Consider the following 25,144-nt stretch of genomic DNA (forward strand, 5'->3'; position numbering starts at 1 on the left):
GCCTTGGGCACACAATGGTCTATGCATTACAACAAACGTACCATTATTTCCTAAGGAGAATGTTGGCACCATTCACAGGGAATTACTTAGTGGAATGGCTTGCCCTTTACTTGAGCATAAATACTTGTTATACTCCACAATTGGCACACTAGAGTGTGAACCTGACCTTTAACTGAAGTTTCAGTTAAGGTATATAGTGCCCTTGTAATTTAACAGGTGATACACAGTTGTGATTGAATCTGGGGATACATAATAGTTGCCAGTTATAAAGACTATACTGAGCACTTCATTTATGTAATTCTTTTAGTTATCTCAGGACAACAAATATTCAACTAGTCTTTATCTGGGCCATTGTCCAGCTACCAACACCTGTAACTCTTTTGGCTATTTTCATTGGCTGCCCTAGTGAGTTATTTTTCTTCAACCTAAGGATCACAGGAAGTGGTGGATAAATATTACAGTTCCCATCCCCCTGAGCAGTATACTTTTGAGATGTGTGTTCTGCACTGGTTCTCAGAGTTCCCTAGTTGCCTTGAGCCTCATGTATCCACAGTAGTAACTTCCTTTGTAATACACCATTTATTGCAGTTCTTCTAATCTTTGTCTCACTTTTGCACTTCCCTACTGGCATTTCCTGAGGTCACGTCCCAAATAACAGCTTCTGAGGAAACCCCAACTAAGACAGGAACCCTCTGAAATAGGCATTATATCTCTCTTTAAAGAGGATAAAATTGATGAATAGAAAGGCTTAACAACTTGTTCATGATCATGGAGCTATTAAGTAAAGGAAGTAAGATTAAAAAGCCAACTCTGCAAAGCCAGGTTTCTGTGTACCTTTGTACATGGCTTCTCAGTAAGCAGGCAGAACAATTTCTCACTAAGTGTAAACTCAAGTGGGGAGATAATGTTAGTAAAGGATCACAGGAAATGCTTGCAATCTGTTTCTGTGAGTGGTCTGAAATCTGCTTAACAGATTAAATAGAAGGAGCCAGAAACCCAGCACTTAAAGTCAACTACACCCTCCCCCAACCACATTAAGAATTGTGTTCAGTGAATTTAACTGTGTTGTAATGTCATTTACCCGTAACACCAGATTGCATAGAAATATTCTAAGGGAGGCATCATGATGTATTGGTGAAGATGTTATCAAGGGCTTTCTTATCACACTGCAGTTGTTTTTAAATGAAATGTTTTTATGAATCAGTTGTTAGTATCAGGAATATTGGTCCCCTCTTTGTCTGGTTTTCGTAATGTGGACCTGATTATGTTACTACATTTTCCCTCAATATATGAATTACTAAGAAAACATTTTGGCTTCTTCCAAGTAATTGACATTGACTGTACTGTGTCTCATCCTTGACTGAAGATGATGTCCCTAATCTTGCTTCAATTTTCTAAAAAATTATTCTAATTCATCTTTTTTTTTTTGGTATTTTGTATTTTTGTGATATACCCAACTTAGGAATAGGAGGAGATATCACGCAAGGAGATATGCAACCTCTAACAAGAACGGGGGGAATTTTTTGTTTTGTTTTGAGACAGGGTCTCACTTGGTCACCTATGCTAGAGTGCAGTGGCATGGTCTCAGCTCACTACAGCCTCCAGCTCCCAGGCTCGGATGATTCTCCCACTCTGCCCTTCCCAGTAGCTGGGACCACAGGCGTGCACCACCACGTCCAACTAATTTTTTGTATTTTATGTAGGGACGAGGTTTTACCATGTTGCCTAGGCTGGTCTGGAACTCCTGACCTCTAGTGATCTCCTTGCCTTGGCCTACCAAGTTGCTGGGCTTATGGGCCACCGCATCCAGCCCTCAGGGTGAATGTTTGAAAGATCTTTCAGTTGAATATTATGTAAGGCAAGGTGTAGAGAAGTTAATGTTTCAGACATCCACATATATTTGAAGCCATGCCAATTTCAAAAGGTTAATAAGATAGGGTGATGAGAGAGGAGGTACCTAAACAACCTGAGGATAGTATAGATTCTCTAAAGCAAACAATTAATGAATCCCAAGAGGAGCAGGATGCTACCGAATAGCTTTCAACTAATCTGGGAAGCTAGAATTTATTAAGACACTTTATGTTACCACACTTGAGCTTTATCAACGTGACTGTACCCAAACTCCCCTGAAAATCCTGGAGGTCAGTATTCCTGCCTTTCCAGTGAGGAACCTCAGGCTGAAAAAATATCCCAAAATTCCTCACTTACAGCAAGTGGTGGAACAGCATCTTGAACTCATTATGTCTGACTGCCTTCTCGAGGACCACTAAAATTTTTTTATCTGCTCACAGATGGTTGTTTTAAAGCCAGTTATATGAGCTAAAGTATGGCACTTGCCCCTCTTCGACACCTCCCCTTGAATCTTAGGGGAATAGGCCTCCCTCCATTCCATCCAAAGTACCTAGGAAGTGCCCCTAATGCCACTTATTTCACATTTTCTCAGCTGTCTCTCCTCTTTTTCACTCTGCCATCAGCCTCTGGCTTCCTGATACATACATGCTTTGGCTTCCTGTCATGCCCTTGTTTGGCTAGCACATGTACCCTTACTCAGTGACTGGTGTCCACGGACACAATTCTTACAGTATTTTCTCATCAGCAATTATGTCCCCTACCCAAGACCCCATCTTTCAAGTTTCCACCCTCATCAGATGGGAATAAAGGTGGAGAAGGAAAGGGTAGCCATGAATGAAAGCAAGCATCTGAGATGAAAACATTAGAAATTAGGGCCTGATTTACACATATTACCCATTTAAGGGCACATCTTCATTAGATGTTCTAAACCTTTGCTAGTAGTCATTTAATATTCAGTCATTGAGCATCTATTTCATGCTGGAAACTGTTGTATGTGCCTTGCAAAACTATCTCCCATGTGGAGAAAACATAAGTGTGTGTGTGTGTGTGTGTGTGTGTGTGTGTGTGTGTATATATATATATATCTGCAAACATACAACCACATAAATACATTCATTGTTTTTGATTTTGTATTCCACTCTATAGATGTAATTTCAGCATGGATTATATACTTAAAATTTGCATAAATGAATGAATTGTAATTAATGAATACAGAGTGGCTGTTTTGATTACTTTTCTATCAAAATTGCTATAGTCTGGAAATTATTCACTTCTAATTAATCCAAATTTAAATGCAATATTAGTGATCTGATTCAAATATTTAAATAAAATTGAATTCTGTTTTATACATCAGTAGTTTATTGGAACAAAACAAAATAGCGCTGAATAAAAATGTGCATACTCATTAACATAATGTTACTTTTACAGATATCAACTTTCATATGAGAACTGGTAATGAAAACAAAGTACATTGATGAGTTTTTGTTGACTTTGGGTTAATTATTACCATGGTGTTCACCAGCAGTAAAATAATAAAGTACACAATGTAGCATAATTATAAGTTAATCACACTTACATGATGTGGAGAAGAAATACTGGTGCATTTCATGTCACATGGTAGAATTACTTATGAAATTCCCTGGAGGTCCTCTGAGTCTTCTCTAAAGCATATCCAGAGTTGAGCAAATATTTATGTAATGTATGTGTAATCATTGCAAATTGCCGATCAGGGTGAGCATGGTTTTATACTTAAGAAGAGAGAAAAATTGCTGTAAGAAAAACTCCCAGAACCTAAAATTCTCTCCCAAATTCAGACATACAACCTTTTTAATAGTTGAATTAATAAACAAATAGTATTGGGAAATTTGAGACTTTTTGGCAGGGAATTCGGGTATCAAATATATTAAGTTTTTATAACTTAGTTTAATTGAATTATCTGTCTTAGTTTACTTTGCTTATAACAAATAGTTAATATTATTGTACTAATAAAAAGTAAATGTAGAATAATTATAACCATTTTTGAGGTGAGTAATCTGAGACTCTACTTGCTTACAATTACTTTATTTTTAGATGCTGTTAAGATACCCTAACATTTAGAACTCGTTTGATTAGATTCTTTATTAGTAACACTCCAAATTCAGTAAACAATATTTGGGAGCTTATAAAAATTCATATTTCCAGGTCCGCATTCATTTATTTTGATTCATAAGGGCTGGAGTGAGGCCCTGCCATCACAAGCTATTCCAATGCAGGTTATCGGAAGACTACACTTTTAGAAACACTGATCTATATACAATGATCTCAAAACATGTTTCACTTTTATTGTATATCACTGTTAGTAAATATTTTTCTGTGTTTCCTTTAATGTATGTATATTTACATTTGAAATATAACCACATAGCCTATAAACTGATATTTTTGATGTAAGTAGAGCTTAGCTTTTTAATAGAGAATTAATAAACATTTTTATATTTATTGGTTTAAACTTTTTGTTAACACTGCATAAATGTTATTTATTTGTGCATATTTATATATAGGCCATCCTTCTGTATCCATAGAGGATAGATTTTGGAACCCCCAAGAATATCACAATCCACAAATTTCCATGTCCCTGATACAAAATGGCAAAGTGTTTGCAAGTAACCTACACATATCCTCTCAGATACTTTAAATCATCTCTAGATTACTTAGAATACCTAATAATATGTAAATAGTTGTCATAGTATATGATTTAGGGAATAAAGACCAGAAAAAAGTCTATACATATTCAATGTGGATGAAACCATCCATTATGTTTTTGAAGATTTTCAATCTGCCTTTGGTCAAATCCATGGATGTGGAACACATAGGTACAGAAGGCCAACTGTATTCAGCAGTGCAATCTATTTTTAAATGGCAGGCTCAAATAGAATCTTAATATCTGCTTGTTGAGTAGTTCAAATTAAAATTTCAAACTTTTTAAAATATAGAGATGTGGTCTTGCTACGTTGCCCAAATTGGTCTTGAACTCTTGGCCTCAAGCAATCTTCCTGCCTCAGACTCCCCAGTAGCTGGAATTATAGCCACATGCCATTGTGCCCACCTAAAACTTCCAAGAATTTATGAGTTTATTTTTAAACATTATATAGAAAACCATTTATATTAAATATGTTCTTCAAAAATTGCCATTTACATCTCATTTTAAAATATACATTGACAGATATTCATCTCATAAGTTTCCTATTAGAGAATAATTTTTATTCTATTTCCATCTACACTGCTGTTTTTCTTCTTGAATATGACATTGAAGTGTAATATCTCTTTATTTTTTAATTAGGTTTGGAACATCCCAGGCATCTTGTCATTGATCCTTGCTGGGATAACTTCATTTATGAGAATTCTGCCTTCCGCTTTAGTTCTTTGCGTCAAACACAAGGTACAGGATTTCTACATTACATTCTATCATTCTGTTTGTTGTTGCATTTCTGAGATAATGAAGTATATGTTTATTGCCTTAGTAAATATTTAACACAAATTGAAAACATAATTTTAAATTTTTGGAATGAATTTTAATAAGCTGATTGAAAAAAAAAAATAAGCTGATTGAAAAACATGGATGGTAAACCTTTATCTATATTCATTGCATTTACATTATTTTTCATTCTTCAGCACATAAGTAAGATTTGCCAAATATTTTAACTTTGAAATTTTTCATGGTTGAATAGCATCCCACTTAACACGTGATTATATGAGTCAAGAAATATTTTAGAAAATTATAAATAGTGTGTTAAAACTACTGATACTAATAAAAAGTAGTGTACTGATACTAATGAAAAGGGTATCAATAGTTTGAATACTAATAAAAAGTAGTATCAGTAGTTTTAACTACTGTTTTACTACAAATTTATTATAGGGTATGTATCTATTTGTGTTGTTGCTATTTTATTTTGATTTGTTTTTTTTTTTGAGACAGTCTTACTCTGTCCCAGGCTGGAATGCCGTGGCCAGATCTCAGCTCACTGCAACCTCCACCTCCTGGGTTCGAGGAATTCTCTGTCTCAGCCTCCAGAGTAGCTGGGACTACAGGGGCACACCACCAGGCCTGGCTAATTTTTGTATTGTATTTTTAGTATAGACAGAGTTTCACCATATTGGTCAGGCTGGTCTCAAACTCCTGACCTCAGGTGATCCAACCGCCTCAGCCTCCCAAAGTGCTGGGTTTACAGATGTGAGCCACCGCACCCAGCCTATATCTATTTCTTCTATATATTAACCACCCCACCTGACCATTAATGAATAGGAAAAATTCTAAGAACTAATGAAGTTTCTTAAAAATCTAAAGCTAAAAAATTATGAATTTCATTAACAATAATAATGTTTTAAAATTACAAAACATTTGGTGGTAAAGTATGAATTACCTCAACATAATTAATACAAAAATACTAACTGAAACCAATAACCACTACTAACATTTCAAGAAGAATAGGTTAATTAATTTTGTTTACATTTTCTGTAGCCATTTATGAAAACTTCCTAAATGTCATTAATTCAATTCATTTGATACAACTCCAAGGGACAGGTGTTATTATTATTCTCATTGAATTATGGAGAGTGCAATTCAGAAAGATTAACTTATACAGAAGCAAACTAATTGCTTAATGGCAGACCTGAACCTTTTTATGTTCCAACTTTGCAATGCATTAAAAGGAGTATGAACAACAACAGTTCACAAAAGAGAAAGTACAAATGGCCAAAAAATGGTTTAAAATATGTTTAATATCATTAATAAGCAGACATCGATTTTTATTTAAATGACCATCTAGATTTTTTCCCTTTTTAAGTTTGCTTTTGTCTTTTAATGAAACTAACTGCTAATGTTTCTATAGTGGAATTGGAATAATCAAACAGTGTTTATGGGAATACAAATTATCTACTACATGGCTTTTGGAGAGTACCGTGTATAATGTATAAATAGAAACTTTGCAACTGTCATTCCTTTGACCTAGTAATGCCAATTCTGTTGGTTAAAATGTAAGGTAGTACAACTACTATGGAGATCAGTTTGGAGGTTCCTCAGGAAACTAAAACTAGAGCTACCATATGATCTAGCAATCCCATTGCTAGGTATATACCCTAAGAAAGGAAATCAGTGTATTGAAGAGATATCTGTACTCCCATGTTTATTGCAGCACTATTCACAGTAGACCAGATTCAGAAGTAACATAAGTGTCCATCAACAGGCAAATGGATAAAGAAAATATGGTACATATACACAATGTAGTAATATTCAGCCATAAAAGAGAGAGAAAGAGAGAGATACTGTCATTTGCAACAACATGGATGAAACTGGAGTTATGTTAAGTGAATACACAGAAAGAAAGACTTCTCATGTTCTCACTTATTTGTGGGACCTAACAATAAAAACAGTTGAACTCATCGAGATAGAGAGTAGAATGATGGTTACCAGAGACTGGGAAGAGTAGTGGGTAGGGGTGGGGCCATGAGGGGAAAAAGGGAGAGTTAATAGGTACCAAAAAATAGAAAGAATGAATAAGTTCTAGTATTTCATAATACAACAAAGTGACTATAGTAAAAAGTAATTTAATTGTACATGTAAAAATAACTAAAAGGGTATGATTGGACTGTTTGTAACACAAAGCATAAATACTTGAGGTGATGGATATCCCATTTACCCTGAAGTGATTGTTATACATTCTATGACTGTATCAAAATATCCCATATACCTCATGAATATATATACCTACCAGATATCCACAAAAATTAAAAATTAAAACAAAGATATAATCAATGTATAGTTAATGTATGAATAAATATGCTTGATACTCATTTTTTATAAAAGCAAAAAATTGAAAACTGCCTTCATGTCAAGTAATAACTTTGTTATATTTGAGACAACTATTTATATGTCTGCTTATACTTAATTAACTGATCCATTAAATAGGTGAGCCGTTTTCTCTTTCTAACATTTCTTCCACTGATTCTACACTTTCAGTGTCATTCCACATTGTGAAATACATTGAAAATTCACCTACATTATCTTTTTCTTCTCCTTTGTTTTTAATGAGAAAATGGTTAAGGTAGGTAGGCCAATTTTACTCCTTCAATTCATCTATATAGTGCTTTTTTGCTATGTAATGAAAACCTAATTTGATTACCCCTCAGTTAATTAGCCACTTTTCCATGTTTTTTTGGTTAAATAGTAATAATTATTTTGTTGCTGTTTAAGTTTGAAATGTGACTTATCTGATATTCAGATCATATATACACTTTTCCCTGGATCTGTATTTCAGATCTGATGCCAGTGCCATACATTTTAAACCCCATGATTCTGTTTTCTTATTTTATTTCTTTCTGGTATATTTTAAATGATTTATTTTCTCTTATTTATTTTTTATTCTAGTAAAACTTATAAACTTTTATCAAGTCCCCCCTGAATCCCAATAAGTATTTGAGGGCAATTACATTAACCTATAGACAAATTTGGAGATGACTACATCTTTATAGTATTTAAACTTCTTTTTTCAGGGACATTTATTCTCTCATTATTTTGAAACACAGTATTTATAACTGTCAATAAAATCTAATTTACAAAACAAAAATATAAATCTTCTACTAACTACTTTTATTTCCAATACCACAATTAGTGGTTATATATAATGCAATTTTTATGCAACATAGAGATCAACATTTGTGTTCCAATTTTAAGATTTTTAGTTAAAAAAAAGAAATTAAATGCACTTTATTAATTATAATCTCTATGTTTGTTATTGTCACAAAATATTTTTTCCAATATTTAAACCAGTTTCTTGGTGAATTTCCTATTGTGGTTTTTTTTTTTTTTTTTTTTTTTTTTTGAGACAGAGTTTCACTCTTGTTACCCAGGCTGGAATGCAATGGCACGATCTCGGCCCACCACAACCTCCGCCTCCTGGGTTCAGGCAATTCTCCTGCCTCAGCCTCCTGAGTAGCTGGGATATCAGGCAAAGGCCACCATGCCCAGCTAATTTTTTGTATTTTTAGTAGAGACAGGGTTTCACCACGTTGACCAGGATGGTCATGATCTCTTGACCTCGTGATCCTCCAGCCTTGGCCTCCCAAAGTGCTGGGATACAGGCGTGAGCCACTGCGCCCGGCCTAATTTCTTATTGGATTCTCTAGTTTGCAACTTGCTTTCTAAGATAAACCATGCATACGCTGCCTATGTAGTGTATTTGACAGTTCATGATGTGCTTCCTGCTGTTCTATGTAATAGTATCTCCAAAGGGGTTTGCTTATTTTATAGGAACTTTTTGTTTGCCCTGATATTTTTACATGTTACAATACTAGTTGTAGGAGTTCTTCTGCTGATTTGAGGAACATAAATCTTAAGACTACAACATAAATGGGAGCTTGGCTTCTTATGTCACTGTTGGCATTTTTAGACATTGGGGCACTATTGGTATTATAAAAATCACCTCTAGGGATACCATCATGTAACAGAAAAAGCATTTATACCTTTAAAACTCAGTGTTCCTATGTTAACATAGAACATTTTCCTGGTGACTATTTGAGGACTAAAAAGATGACCTTATCCTTGACCAGTTTTTACCTAAGTGTGGATGAATCTAGAAACCATCATTCTCAGCAAACTAACACAAGAAGGGAAAACCAAATACCACATGTTTTCACTCATAGGCGGGCAACAAACAATGAGAACAGTTGGGCACAGGGAAGGGAACAACACTCACTGGGGTAGGTGTTGGGGTGGCGGGGAGGGCTGGGACAGCGGGACAGGGTGGGGCAGGGAGGTTGGGGAGAAATGACTGATGTAGGCACAGAGTGGGGGTGCGGATGGAGGCAGCAAAGACCATGGCACATATGTCCCTGTGCAATAATCCTGCTGGATGCAGGATGTGCACATGTACGCCAGAGCCCAGCATACAATTAAAAAATAAATAAATAAATAAAAACCAAGAACACAAAGAAACAGAAACAGCTAAGTTATAAACACCTACTAGTAGCTACAAAAACAATTAAAAACAAGTAAAAAACCCTATGTTCTATGCTTAAATGAATTTGGAAAATACTTGGCTAAGCAAAGTTTCTTTATGACAGGGTTTCCTAGGCCTTCTATTTCCTCTCTCTCCAGTGCTGAATGTATTTTTAGATAGAGGAAGTGATATGTATTTCAAACATGTATTTGGCCAAGAAATACACTTTTGTAAATGTTATTTTCTCATGAACTGATTCAGCAGGGAATTTCTAAACTTGCACCCTCCAATTTGCCATATGATGTGACAATGCATTCTATTCAATTCTATTCAGTAAAGGAAACTGAGTGACAGCTGTTATAACTAACGTATGTTCCTCAAGTATGAATGCTACTGCTTCATCCCACAGTAGCAGCCACTCTATTCATCATCCCAGTCAAGCTGACTTTACAAAAAATTTAGTCTCTGTATTTCAAAAGGACATGGATAAAAATAATTTCTATAAATATTTCGCATATTACCTTCTTTCAGAAATTTTACAGTTCCTTGGGATTACAAAGCTGTTTAATAAAATAAGATCTAGATGTAGTTAGATGTTGACCTAGATTGGAGCTCTAGCCATTGACACTATATTTTTCCCATTGGAGAAAGGGTTCACAGCCCTTTTCCTCCTTTAAGGAAATATATATTTCTAGAAATTATTTCCTTGGAATGAATTTCATACTATAGATAGCTAAGTACTTCATTTTGTTTTTAGAAAGTTCTCTGTTCCTTTCATTATCATTCAAAACTGGTGACAAGAACTAGACAGGAGGAAGAAAATGGTCTTTCTGTCAGTGAAGTTTCTTAACTTGCCAGGTTTTCACTTTGAAATGTTACCTTGCTTACAGATTTAATCAGGTCAAATAACCAAAAACAGGACAGGAGTGTAGGTGAATTGTGATTTCAAAGGACATCCTTCTACAAAGCTAATAAAGTTCTAGGACTTGCAGTATTCTTTTTTTCTCTTTTAATAGGAAAGAATCAAATGTTACTGAAACAGGATTAAACTTGTGAAAAAATATTAGCTGTAACATGTTACTGGGTCCTCTGACTAACATTTAAAAAAGGTGGAGGGTTAGCATTATTATATTTCTAGTGTTACATATTGTAGAAAAAAAACTTTACAAATCTATGCATAGATGTAAAATTAGACCTAGAACCTTAGAAAGGTAGCCAAGGTATGGGGATTGAGCATTAGGTTTATAGTCAAATAATCTGTGTTCTTCTTTCTACTCTAACATGGATAAGCTGTATTATCTTGGGCTAGTTTCTATCCTGTATGAACCCAATTTTGGACATTATAAAAAATAAATTTTACCTAATAAGACTTTTTGATAAACATACACACTCGTGTATGTGAAGACATTTCTAAATACTAAAACTATGTAAAAATATATGTTATTGTGCATACTTGTATAGATGAAAATAGGTCAACCCCAAAATGGACTCCTACTTTTCCTCAGTTTTATAAGAAACAAGATCTAGCACCTGCTGTTACATGCCGGCAAATACATTCCTGGAAAAGAAACAAATAGTTATTTTTCTTATAAAATCTATTTTTTCCTAGATAAAACAATTCCTAAACAAATGGTTTTAATTTTATAAACTAAAATTATTAATTGATTAAATAATTTTGGTATTTTGGTGAATCCCAGTTTTCTAGAAAATAATTTCTTATGAAACAGTTGATATCTATATCTACAGTTACATCTGTATCTAGATTTAAATAGACATAAAAATTATCCAGCCTTATTCCTTTTGACATTCCTAACCCTTCATATATTTTACACTTCTTCAACATTTCTCTTAGAAAATACTTTCCATATTTCAGTTATTCGTATATTACCTTCACAATTTTTGGCATACCTTTATATCACCTATATAAAAATTTACTTACTGGCATTCTAACGGAAAATGATGTCACTTGCCATGAACAATAGCAATAGACAATGTGCCAGGAGCTATTTTAAGTACGTTACAAATATTATTTGATTTAGTCCTCAGAACACTATAAGATAAATTCTATTAACTCAGGTTTGAATGTGGGGCTTGAACTCTTACCCTCTACACAGTATTCCTACAAAACACCAATAAATAACTTAAAAAATGTAAACATACAGATCCAAGTTTCACTCGAAAGTATCTTAAACAACACTGTTACAGAATAGTTTTCCTGGGAAGTAGAATCTGAAAAGGAAGGTGGGTGTATGACGTTTAGTAGGAAGTGCTTTGAGGATCAACACCACTGAAGGAAGAGAATGAAGCAAGATTGATTAGGGGGAGAAAGTAGGGACAAAGTTGTCAGTTCAGCCAATGGCTAGCACTGAAGCTAGGATAGCTCTTCAGAGTTGCCCCAATTTGGGATAAAGAGGACAGGATTTTGCACATCTCTCCCTCAACTTCCACATCCATTCATCATTGAATGGAGTCTACCCTCAGGAAAGTTTTACCTTGGACAGGTGACTCTCTTCAGCTGAAATTTAGGTACTATACACTGGCAATAATCTCAGTAATCTGGGACATAAAGTCATGAAGATATATTTTTCTCTTTTACCTAGAAGCTTTATTGCTTACATTTCATGATACATACTTGATACTTTCAAATATGGTGAGACATAGAACTAAAAGTTCCATTTAGACACCGTGTATGCCAAATTTTACTGGCAGCAGTTATGGATAAAGCCATACTTTTTTCATTGATTTTTTTTTTTTTTTGAGACGGAGTTTCACTCTTGTTACCCAGGCTGGAGTGCAATGGCCCGATCTCGGTTCACCTCAACCTCCGCCTCCTGGATTCAGGCAATTCTCCTGCCTCAGCCTCCTGAGTAGCTGGGATTACAGGCATGTGCCACCATGCCCAGCTAATTTTTTGTATTTTTAGTAGAGACGGGGTTTCACCATGTTGGCCAGGGCGGTCTCGATCTCTTGACCTCCTGATCCACCCACCTCAGCCTCCCAAAGTGCTGGGATTATAGGCTTGAGCCACCGCGCCCGGCTTTTTTCATTGATTTTTTGTGCTATTTTTCTCCCAAATCAGGTGATACTATATATATGAGCCTGTTTCTAGACTTCATTTAGTTCAAATATTCTATTAATCTATCCTTGCACTAATGCCATACTGTCTACTTCTATAGTTGTATAGTAAGTCTTGATATTTGTTAACATAAATACTTCAAACTTTTCTCTTGTTTAAGATTTTTATAGTTATTCTAGATCCTTTGCACTTGCATAAGAATTTTAGAATCAGCTAGCCAATTTCCAAACACACACACACACACACACACACACACACACACACACACACGTGTAATAGGATTTTGATTTGAATTGTGCTATAAAGATACCCTAAAATGTGGAAGTGACTTTCAAATTGGGTAACAGGTAGAGGTTTGAATAGTTTGGAGGGCTCAGAAGACAGGAGAATGTGGGAAAGTATGGAACTCCCTAGAAACTTGTTGAATGGCTTTGACCAAAATGCTGATAGTGATATGGACAATACAGTCGAGGCTTAGGTGGTCTCAGATGGAGAAGTGGAGTTTGTGGAGAACTGGAATAAAGGTGACTCTTGCTATGCTTTAGCAAAGAGCCTGGTGACATTTTGCCCCTGCCCTAGAGATTTGTGGAACTTTGAACTTGAGAGAGATTATTTAGTGTATCTGGAAGAAGAAATTTCTAAGCAGCAAAGTGTTCAATGTATGACCTGGGTGCTCTTAAAAGTGTTCAGTTTTGGGAATTCACAAAGAGATGGTTTGGAATTGGAATTTATATTTAAAAGGGAAGCAGAGCATAAAACTTTGGAACATTTTAAGCCTGGCAATGCCAGTCTTGGGAATTTCTTATAACAGTATGAAAATGGACTAATACAAATTGCATTGAAATTATAGATTGACTTGGGAGCAGTTGTCATCTTAGAAACATTGCATCATTAAGAACAATCCATAAACATGGAATTTTTCTCTCGTCTATCCAAATGGTTCTCTGTTTCTTCAGGATTTATTAAGAAGTCCATCTCATAACTACTGAATTAATATGCCCATATTATCATAGATTACATTGCCATATGGACTTGGCCTCTTTCTGGATTATCTCTATTATTCCACTGATCTGTTTTTAATAGGCAAAACTACACTGTTGTCATTAGAGTGTTTTTAAAATATTCTTTAATATGTTTTGAGGATTGCTCTTTTATGTTACCTTTTGTTTTCAAGGTTTTGCTGCCTATTGTTTCCTAATTTTTTATCCATATGGATCGTATAATAAACTTGGCTACTTCCATAGAAAACTCAATGAAATATTTATCAGGCTTATTTTAAATTTATAACATTATAAATACATGAAGAAATGACATTTCTGTGACATTCAATTTATTTCAGTGTGTCGTATATATTTGTTCATCTGTCTTCAGAAATGTTTATATTTTATATTTTTATATTTTTTCATATGTTCTTTTTTTTTTTTTTGAGATGGAGTTTTGCTCTTGTTACCCAGGCTGGAGTGCAATGGCGCGATCTCGGCTCACCACAACCTCCGCCTCCTGGGTTCAGGCAATTCTCCTGCGTCAGCCTCCTGAGTAGCTGGGATTACAGGCACGTGCCACCATGCCCAGCTAATTTTTTTTTTTTTTTTTTTGTATTTTTATTAGAGACGGGGTTTCATTATATTGACCAGGATGGTCTCGATCTCTTGACCTCATGATCCACCCGCCTCGGCCTCCCAAAGTGCTGGGATTACAGGCTTGAGCCACCGCGTCCGGCCATTTTTTCATATGTTCTAATGGATTAATCATGCTCAAAACTATTTTAGATCTCTCTTTAAAAAACAGCAATAGTAATGACAATATATCTTATTCTTTTCCATGACACTGGAGCAAAAAATAATAATAATAATAATGGCTTATTGTCATATAATACAAGTTACCTTTACGATTATTTGTAGTCAACATTTTATTACTGATAATAAATACACTAGCTCACTATTGCAGCTTCTCTTATTGATCCCTAGATAACATAAAGGCTTTACTTGAAATAATGATAACCGTTTTCTCTGCTCAGGAATGCAAAACCCTTCATCACTTTTCATGAGAAAGATTAATATAAAAGTTTAATTATATAATGACTCTTATATCATTTCATTCCTTTTCCTGATACTCTGCTATGCAGTACTAAAAGGAATAGCTCACTATTTAAAACATTTTATACAATGTTAATAATTTCTGTAAGTACTCATTAAATTGTATTTTACTCTTAAAGACTTTAGAGTCCCAATTTTAAGTTGTTGTCATTGAAGCTAATCATAATATTAGGGAATCCTACTTCTGTTTAGATAAAGATTCCTGGCAGAAAAACACCTAGGGAAGATATATTTAACTATATTGCTGTATTCCACTTACATTTATTAATTTTTTTCTTTAAAATTCCAAGCCTTAGTTTTTCTAAATAAGTTTTTACATGCGATTAAAACTACATAGGTATAATTTTGAATGGTTTATTTTTATATAACTTTAAACATTTTCAATGTTATATTTTAGCTTTATTTAAAGGTAGGTAAGTTTACAGATAAATAAATGTTAGGTAACTTCACTTTTCTTTTTTGAGAATGAATTCATCCATTGTCAACATAAAGTGATTACATTGGCTAATACAGAAAGTCCTTTAGATTTCAGATTTCAGGAAACAGAACTCACAGTTCTAACATTGCTGTTCGTATTTGGCTTTTGTAGACAGTATTTTCATACTTTTTGCACATTTTAAATATTCTATTTTTATATCTGTCATTAATTTGGAAAACTTTTTTATACTACCCATTACAAAACATTTTCAACATCTCCCTGAGAAATATTTGTCCAAGAAAAAGACGAATAAACTAAAAGTTCATGATGAGAAAAAAAAAATCTCACAAAGTTGAAATCATAGGGAAATCAGCTAGCCCAAAATCTAAGTAAAGACTGGCGCCTGCAGAGAGATACTAGATGAAAGTTTTTGTCTGTACATAAAACTACAATGACATCCTTGTAAGTAGAGCCAGGGATATTGGATAATTGGGTCACTGAATGTAGACTGATGAGATTAGAAAGTTCCTGAGGGCTGGAGATATAGAGACTGGCACCCTCTTGGAAACGTTTTTCCCCTAAATCCCACTGGGTGTCACAGAAAAGACTAGAGGGGCTTCTGAAAAAGTACATTTTGTGATGCAAACTTGGAAGAGGGGGAATACAGCTTCTCTGAGAAAGGCATGAAAATCTTGCACACTTCTGTTTTATAGTCTCTATGAAAAAAAAAAAAAAAAAAAAAAAAAAAAAGCCTGACCTCTCCTATGGGGAGAGAAGAAAAGCAGCAAAAATGGAAATACTTAGGGCATTGGTAAAAACCCATTTTTGATATAGGAGGGTCAGAGAGAAAAATGCTCTACTCCTGAGGAGAGGAAGGAGTACATGTAAAAACTACAACTAGGGTAAGAACGATAAAACTGAGAAGGCCATATCCCTGAGACAAGGTGACACGGTGCCTGCCTAAGAGTGAAACTTAATCAGGACAGCAGAGAACACTGCCCCACCAACTTTACTGCTAGAAAAAGCTTTAAGTCACAAACAACACTAAATATGTTACAAAAGGCAGACCCAATATCAGGTACTGTGCAATGGGAATTCTAGGGCTAAGGATGGAGCAGACATTGAGAACAATTCCCTTTTGCAAACTGGTCCCCACACCACGCTAAACCTAATTGTTTTACTCTCAACCGAAAAATGATGAGATATATAAAAGGCAAGAGAAAAGATAACATACACTCAAGAAAAATCACATTTACAGTGGCCACAAAAAATAGAAATACTCAGGAATTCAGCCAACGAAAGAGGTGAATGATCTCCACAAGAACTGCAAGATACTGCAGAAAGAAATCAGAGATGACACAAATAAAAGGAAAAGCATTCCATGCTCATGCAATGGGGGAGTCAATATCTTTAAAATGGACATACTGTCCAAAGCAATCTAGATATCTGCATTATTTCTACCTAACTATCAACGTCATTGTTTCACAGAACTCAAAAAATCTATTTTTAAATTCATATGGAACCAAAAAAGAGCCCAAATAGCCAAAGCATTCTTAAGCAAAAAGAGCAAGGTCAGAGGCATCATGCTACTGGACTTCAGAGGATTCTACAATGCTACAGTAACCATAACAGCATGGTACTGGTACAAAAGCAGACACATAGACCAGTGGAACAGACTATAGTACCCAGAAATAAAGCCATACACCTATAATCATCTGATTCAAGAAGGCCTACAATAACACACACTTGGAAAAGGATACCCTCTTCTATAAATGGTATTAGGATAACTGGCTACCCGTATACAAAAGTATGAAACTAGACCCCTTCCTTTCACCATATACAAAAATTAACTCAGGATAGATTAAAGATATAAATGTAATACCTCAATCTATAAAAATCCTACTAGGAAATCTAGAGAATGTGTTCTCTATATTGGCCTTGGTAAAGAATTTTTAGCTAAATCACCAAAAGCAATTGCAACAAAACAAAAAATTAACAAGTGGGACCTGATTAAACTAAAGGTTTCTGCACAGAAACAAACAGACCAACAAACATACAAAAACCTATAAACAGAGTAAACACATTCTCCCTCTCTCCTTAAAATCTCTAGTTTTGAATTTTCAGCCATGAAAGAAAATGTCTTCAGCTCCAACACTATATTTCTTAAAATATTTGTTGACTTGCATATATACATAGTTGTTCTCTTCTATAACTGTTGTACTTTCCCTCAATTACCTGCTCTTTACCCAACCTAGTCATGCCTAAGTTATCTGATAAAAGGAAAATTATGTTACAATAACTCTCCATAGTTACAATAACTGCATAGTTACATAGTTACAATCGGTCCTTAGTTACAGTAAGAAAAGTCCATAGTTACAATAACTCTCTTGCCTATAGTCTCATCTTCATTGTTTCCTCTGTATCCCTTTCCCCCACCTGCTTTTTTTTTTCCTTGAGCCAGTTTAATCAGGCTATTTATTGACACTGTATCAAAGAAACACTTATCGAGGTTTAAAAGATCTCTGCGTTGCCAAATTTCACTATAAACTCATTCTCCTAATCTTACCTTATCTCAATTTCTCCAGCCTGAAACAGTTTTTCACTTGCCTTCTAGGATATCACACTGTCCTAGCTGTTTTCCTTCCTGTGCCTGTGTTCATACTCTGTACTGTCATTCCCAATAACTTCAATCCCTCCATAATCTTCATTTCAGGTGTCTCATTCTCTTACTCCCACCTCCTCTCTTTTCAATTCATTCCCTCTAGTACTGAAATTCTGGAACACGCTCATAACTTGCCCTTTCTCATGCCTTCACTTCACCAAATCAATTTCATGGTCCATAGTTACAATAACTCTCTTGCATATAGTCTCATCTTCCTCGCTTCCTCAGTATCCCTTCCCCCTCCCCTTATCTAATACTTGTAATTATGAATGGCGAGCTCATCTATGCCTGTCTCTGTTTAGATAAATGTAGCTGAAGAAAAATATGCAAATGTGCTGAAAGGGATCACATTAAATGCATGACCACTAAATATAAACTGTTTCCTAAGGAATTCTTGCAATCATACTACATTTCCTGAGCCCTCTCATTCTTGACAATTTCATACACCCAACTCCTTCCTCACACCTTCAAAATCTCCTCGTACATTCTCAATCTTAACTAATGACCTAGAGTACTAATTGACTGAGAGAAATACAGGCTACAGGAAATCAAATGAGAAATTCCAAAGGCTTCCACTATCTCAATGAAACAGATGACTGTACTTGTCACCATATGGTCTGCCTTCCCTCCTGTTACAGTGAATAAACTCCTGTCACCCTTTTCTTTAGGCCCATATTTAACTGTCCACTATATTCCCTCTGTGATGACTCCAGATACCCTTTTTATCAGGAGCTTTAGAAATGTTTTTCTCTTTAAATTATTCTAATGTTTATATAAAGTTATGCAATTTCACTAGTATTAAAAATTAATGCTTATCCTCACATCATCTTCTACAAGATATCACCTGATTTTATGTCTCTCCTTTATATTAAAGCTCCTAAAAAATTGATGACACCTCAAGAGTTGAGTACTGTACTCTAATTCCAAACCTCCCGGGTTTTTTTTTTTTTTTTCCTTGAAGCAGTTCAATCAGGGTATTTCTTGACACTGTATCAAAGCAACATTTATCAAGGTTTAAATGATCTCTGTGTTGCCAAATTTAAATATAAACTCATTCTCCTAATCTTACATCACCTCAGCCTTTCCAGCCTGAAATAGTTTTTCACTTGCCTTCTAGGGCATCACACTCTCCTCGCAGCTTTCCTACCTCACATCCTGCAAAGTGTTACTTTCTTTTGCGTGTGCCTTTTGATCTCAAATACTCTAAATGTTGGAATATTACAGAACATGATGTTTTGTTCTCTTATGGAAATCTATGATGAATTTTATGGATCTCTGTCTGTGCTCATACCATAGGTGATCTCATCCAGACTCATGGTTTTAGTTGCCATTTTAACTCTTTAAATTTAACATGTCCTAAAACAAAATAGCTCTCCCTATCCAAAATACTTTGTCCTTCAGTTTTACTTGGTCTCACTAATTGCAACTCTGCCAAGATCCTAACATGAGACATCATGGTGTCATCCTTGCTCTCCCCTTTCTCTCACATCCCCCAAACAACCTGGCAACAAGCCCTACCAACATTTTCAAAAAATGCCTACAGAATATTCCTCTTCTTAACACGACATCTACCTCTTTGAAACTACTTTAAATTATCATCTTGTCTGTCACCTAGTTTGAGAAACTAGACAAATACTCCTGCCTCTAAAATATATCGACTTTCTAATTCCAAGAAACTGTGAGTATTACCTTATATGGCAAAAATCACCTTATATAACAAAAGGGATAATTAAATTAATTGTTCTGATAGGAGAAGTTTATGCTGGATTATCTAGGAGGGCCCTAAGTAGAATCACATGTATCCTTGTAAAAGCAAGGCAGAATGTTTGGACAGACAGAAAGCAGAAGGCAAGGTGAAGACAGACTAATGAAAGATACAGTTACAGGCCAATGAATACCAACAACCACCAAAAGTCTGAAGAGACAAGGAACAGATACTCCTCTAGAGCCTTTAGAAGGAACACAGCCCTAGCAGAAACTTGATTTCCAACTTCTGGCCTCCAGAACTCTGAGAGAATAAATTTATTTTTCCTTAAGCCACCCGTTGTGTGGTAATTTATTATTAGCAGTCACAGGAAACTAATACAGCCTCAAGATTCCAGGTCATGTCTCCTGGAACCTGTGAATGTTATGAAGTATCACTCCTATGCTTTTGTTATTTATTGTATTAATCTGTTTTGTGTTTCTATAAAGAAATACCAGAGACTGGGCAGTTTATAAAGAAAAGTGGTTCATTTGGCTCATGGTCCTGTAGGCTGTACAAGAAGCATGACACCAACGTCTGCTTCTGGTGAGAGCCTCAGGCTGCTTCCACTCATGGATGAAAGTGAAGGGGAGCCAGGGTGTGCAGATCACATGGTGAGAGAGGAAGCAAGAATGAGTGGGGAGAGGTACCAGGCTCTTTTTAACAACCAGCTCTCTTGGGAACCAATAGAATGAAAACTCACTACACCCTCTAAAGGAGGGCATTAATCTATTCATGAGGGATCTTCTTCTATGACCCAAACACTTCCCATTAGGCCCCACCACCAATACTGGGGATCAAGTTTCAACATAAAATTTTGCTGGGACAAGCAAAGCATATCCAAACTACAGCAGTGTTATAGCACTTCCTCTCTCGCCATGTGACCTTAAAAAGGGAGATTATCCAGGTGGGCCTAATCTAATCACATGAAACTGTGAAAGTAGAGAACTTTCTCTCTTGCTAGTGGCAGAAGAGGAAGGCAAAAAAAGAATTCAAAGAGATTTGAAGTATGAGAATGATTCAACACACCATTTGTAGCTTTGAAAGTTGAGGGAACTAAGAGATAAATAATGTCGACCTACGTGCTAAGAATGACCCTCCATGTGACAGACGGCAAGGAAAAGTGAAACTTGGACCTACAGCAACATGGAGCTTAATTTTCCCAAATTCTAATTTCTAGAACCTGTGAATGCTAGCTAATATTCTAAAGACTTTTCAGATGTGATTAAGTCAAGCATTTTTGAGATGAAGAGATTATACTGGATTATCCATGTGGGCCCTACATTCAATCACATGAGAGCAGAGGGAGTTCTGAGACACACATAGCAGAAGATCATGTGATGGTGAGGCAGAGATTGGACACATGCAGCCAAGAAATCTTGGCAGCCACCAGGAGTTAAAAGAGGCAAGAAACATGTTCTCCTTCAGAAAATCCAGACAACAGCTCTGCCAACATCTTGGTTTTGGCCCAGTGATACTGATGTCAGACTTCTGGCCTCCAGATCAGTAAGATGACAAATTCCTGTTGTATTAAGTCACCCAGTTTGTGGTAATTTGTTACAACAGTCACAGGAAATAAATGCGTCTAGCTATTCACAATAACATCCTAACCGTTCTCACTGCTCTCTCAGGTAATTACCATAGTGTGTTCTATGAACAGAAACGGTCAATGGAAAATCAAGTCAGATCACGACTCTACTGTACTGATGCTGAAGGTTTCCTGCATCCTGATGGCCACTCATAAATATATTTTGTTATTGATAGTGGCATTAAGTATCTGCAATAATTTACTTATATTAATTGATTTTTACATTTTAATTTCAGCAGCACTTTCAGTCACTCAAAAGACTAGAGCTAAGAAAATCATAATATATATAGAAAGATGTATTGTGAATTGCTTATAAATATTGCAATGGAAAAAATTCATATGTGACTATATATATATATATTTTTTTTTTTTTTTTTGAGATGGAGTCTTGCTCTCTCACCAGGCTGGAGTGCAGTGGTCCAATCTCGGCTCACTGCTACCTCCACCTCCTGGGTTCAAGCGATTCTTCTGCCTCAGCCTCCTGAGTAGCTGGGACCACAGGTGCGTCCCACCACGCCTGGCTAATTTTTTTGTATTTTTAGTAGAGACAGGGTTTCACCGTGGTGACCAGGATGATCTTGATCTCTTGACCTCGTGATCCACCTGCCTCAGCCTCCCAATGTGCTGGAATTACAGGCGTGAGCCACTGCACCCAGCCATGACAAAATATTTTTAAAGTATTTTCGTTCATCAGACCTCTGGTTTAGCCAAGATAGCATATCCCAATTCCTTCCAAGTTCTCCCACTTACAACTAAAAACCCTGGACATAATACAACGAACAAGCATAGGAAGGTAGAAAGGTAGAAAAAAAGAAAGTAAATGGCAGGTAGAGCTCAGAATCTAAAGAAGGCCGAGGCATGTGAATCACCTCAGGTCAGGAGTTCGAGACCAGTCTGGCCAAGATAATGAAACCCCATCTCTACTAAAAATGCAAAAAATTAGCTGGGTGTGGTGGTGGGCACCTGTAATCCCAGCTACTTGGGAGGCTGAAGCAGCAGAATTGCTTGAGCCCTGGAGGCAGAGGTTTCAGTGAGCTGAGATTGCACCATTGCACTCCAGCCTGGGCAACAAGAGTGAAACTCCATCTCAAAAAAAATGACAAAATAGTGAGTTCCCTGACTTTTCTTATCACATCTCGTATATCTTAGAGAAGGTAATGCAGAAGGCTCCAATCCAGAACTACCAATAAGTAAAGACAAAAAAACTCCCCTTAAAATCTTTTTCCCCTATCCAAAGGACCTGGAAAAAGGTGTCCAACAGCAGAAAACCTTTTTAACAATACCTACCCTACTCCATCAAAGCATCAATGGTAAAACCACGTCACACACTCCAATAGTTTACACTGAGGACAAGCAGGTCATTGGTATTCTGCCCCACCCCTAAGCACTTTCGTGCCTTAGAAGCAGCACACTGTGATTCCCTTCCCCTTGCATTTTCTGTGGTGTTGATGGGACCAAGTAAGGAAGTGCTCTGCCGTTCCCCCAGCAGAAGCACACAGTGCTGTGATTCTCCTGCCAGGATGGTTTTGGTAGAGGTGCATCAACAAGAAAGGATGAAGGGATTTGAAGCAGGGTAGCTGGCATTGTTTTCTTTCTCCCCATATGTGAACAACGTCCAGTGGAAATAGAGCCTCCAACCCCACTTGGTATGAAGGAGGTGGAATGAAGTGGCAAGAAGTGAGCTAGTTGGTGTTCTACTTCCTCCAGTCTCGTCTCTTGGTGTCAGTGAGGCCCAGCAGGAAGCAAAACTTTCCCTCCCCATCTTCAGTGGGGCAGTATGAGTCTGTCCAAATTTTGCTTCAAGAAACAATTTTGAATTCTAATGAAACATGAAAAAGTAGAGAATCTCAGAAAAATGTTGAATGAAGAACCGAACAAAAGTTGTGGAACCGATTAAATATAAGTTAAATATATATCTTGCCAGATGGGCTCAAGAGTAGAATGGAGATGATTGAGTATAGAATCAGTGAAAGTGAGGAGAGATCAATATAATTTATATGGTCATAACAACAAAGAGAACATAGACTTTTACAAAAATGAACAGAGTACAAGGGACCTGTAGGAAAATAACAAAAGAGCTCAAATGTATATCATCAGAGCTCCAGAGGGAGCGGAGAGAGTGGGAAGGAAAATTATTCAAATAAATAATGTCTGAAAATTTGCTGAATTTGGTGAAGCACCTAAGCCGAGATTCAAGAGACTGAGTAAACTCCAGTCAGTGTAAAGCAAAAGAAATCCAAGGCAAGACAAATCATCATTAAACTTCGGAAAACTAAAGACACACACACAGAAAACAACCTTGAAAGTAACCAGAGAGATAACAGTTCATTACTTGTAGGGAAACACCAATTCAAATGACAGTGCATTGCTCATCCAAAACCATGGAGGTCAGAAGGAAGTGGTATACATTATTCAAATACTGAAAGGAAGTGACTATAAACTGTGAATTCCATATCCAGAAAATATATTCTTTATACATAAAGAGAAAATGTAGATGTTCTCCTATAAAGGGAAAGTGAATTTATTTTAAGCAAACCAGCCCTTAAAAATACCTAAAGAATGTTGTCTACAAAGATAAGGAGTAGGTTTTTAAAAAAAAGTTTTAAAAAGAATATCATATGGATAAAAACAATAATTAATATAACAGACTGCCCTACTTCTCTTCAGTCTCTTAAATCATATTTGATGATTGAAGCAAAAATTACACCACCTTGTGACATGTTACATATATATATATATATACACACACACACACATATATATACACATGTATATTTGTAGAGAGACAGTAAAAGGAATGTCTTAAGACATTTATATGATGAAATGTAGGAAGTATAAGGTTATCTAAATGGAATTGAGGTATAATGACTATATTTCTTATTTTCTGTATTCTTTATGCTTTGATATTTGAGGTTTTGCTGACTGGGGAGGAACTGCCCTTCTCAAAGTTAGTTAATTTTTAGAGATGGCAAAGGACTCATCTATAAGAGCATCTATAAGTGCCAAGTAACCAATCCAGAACCTACACTCCCACATACCTCTTCTATCAGTTTCTTACGTGCCACACCAATATTCCTGTACTTTAATCATCCCAAGGCCAGGGACCAGTCAACACAAGATAGCCCCTACAAGCCAGAGCCCAATGAAATTATTCAAAATAATCAATCCTGCAATTGCTTTGTCTGCTTACCTCACCCTTTTTTCTTTCCATAAAAAAAAAACAAAAAATAGGTTCTTGCCCAGTGTTTTCCCCCTCACAGATTCCTGAACAACACTGGTGCTTCCCTATGTGGCCATGTATAACATACTGTGCTTTGTGATTTTAGGGATTGGTGAATATAAAATAGTCTTTTATGGTAGTCATTGCTATATCTGTGTGTCTTCTTATATCTGATTAAAACAAATCTCAAGTACATTTTAAAACATAAACTTTGCACGCTTTGCTTAAAGTAGTAAAACATTGATATCAGGAGAGAGTGATAAGTTGCCTATGGATATTAAATTCCTATTTAAAAGCACTAAGAAAATTATATGAAATGATATACTAAAAAACTCTATACATAAATTGGAATCCCAAAAGGTATTCACAAAACCCATAACAGTATCACTACAGATAAGGTCAGACATTTTAAAAATAAAGCAGTACTGTGAACAACTTTATACACACAATTTCAACAACTATATGAAATTTATCCATATTTAATAAATTAAAAACTACCAAAATTTACCAAAGATGAAA

The 25,144-nt window shown here is 35.8% G+C and overlaps 1 protein-coding gene across 1 annotated transcript in view; it reads left to right on the top strand.

Annotated features, from left to right (window-relative positions):
* The window catches only part of CFAP47 (cilia and flagella associated protein 47), a 440,981-nt gene that overhangs the window by 370,816 nt on the left and 45,021 nt on the right, over positions 1–25,144 (top strand). Inside the window, exon 57 of the mRNA XM_003924170.4 lies at positions 5,168–5,266. Within this exon, the coding sequence (XP_003924219.4) occupies positions 5,168–5,266 (99 nt within the window). The remainder of the gene's footprint in view (positions 1–5,167; positions 5,267–25,144) is intronic.

This window comes from Saimiri boliviensis, chromosome X, assembly GCF_048565385.1.
Source record: "Saimiri boliviensis isolate mSaiBol1 chromosome X, mSaiBol1.pri, whole genome shotgun sequence".
Taxonomy (NCBI): domain Eukaryota; kingdom Metazoa; phylum Chordata; class Mammalia; order Primates; family Cebidae; genus Saimiri; species Saimiri boliviensis.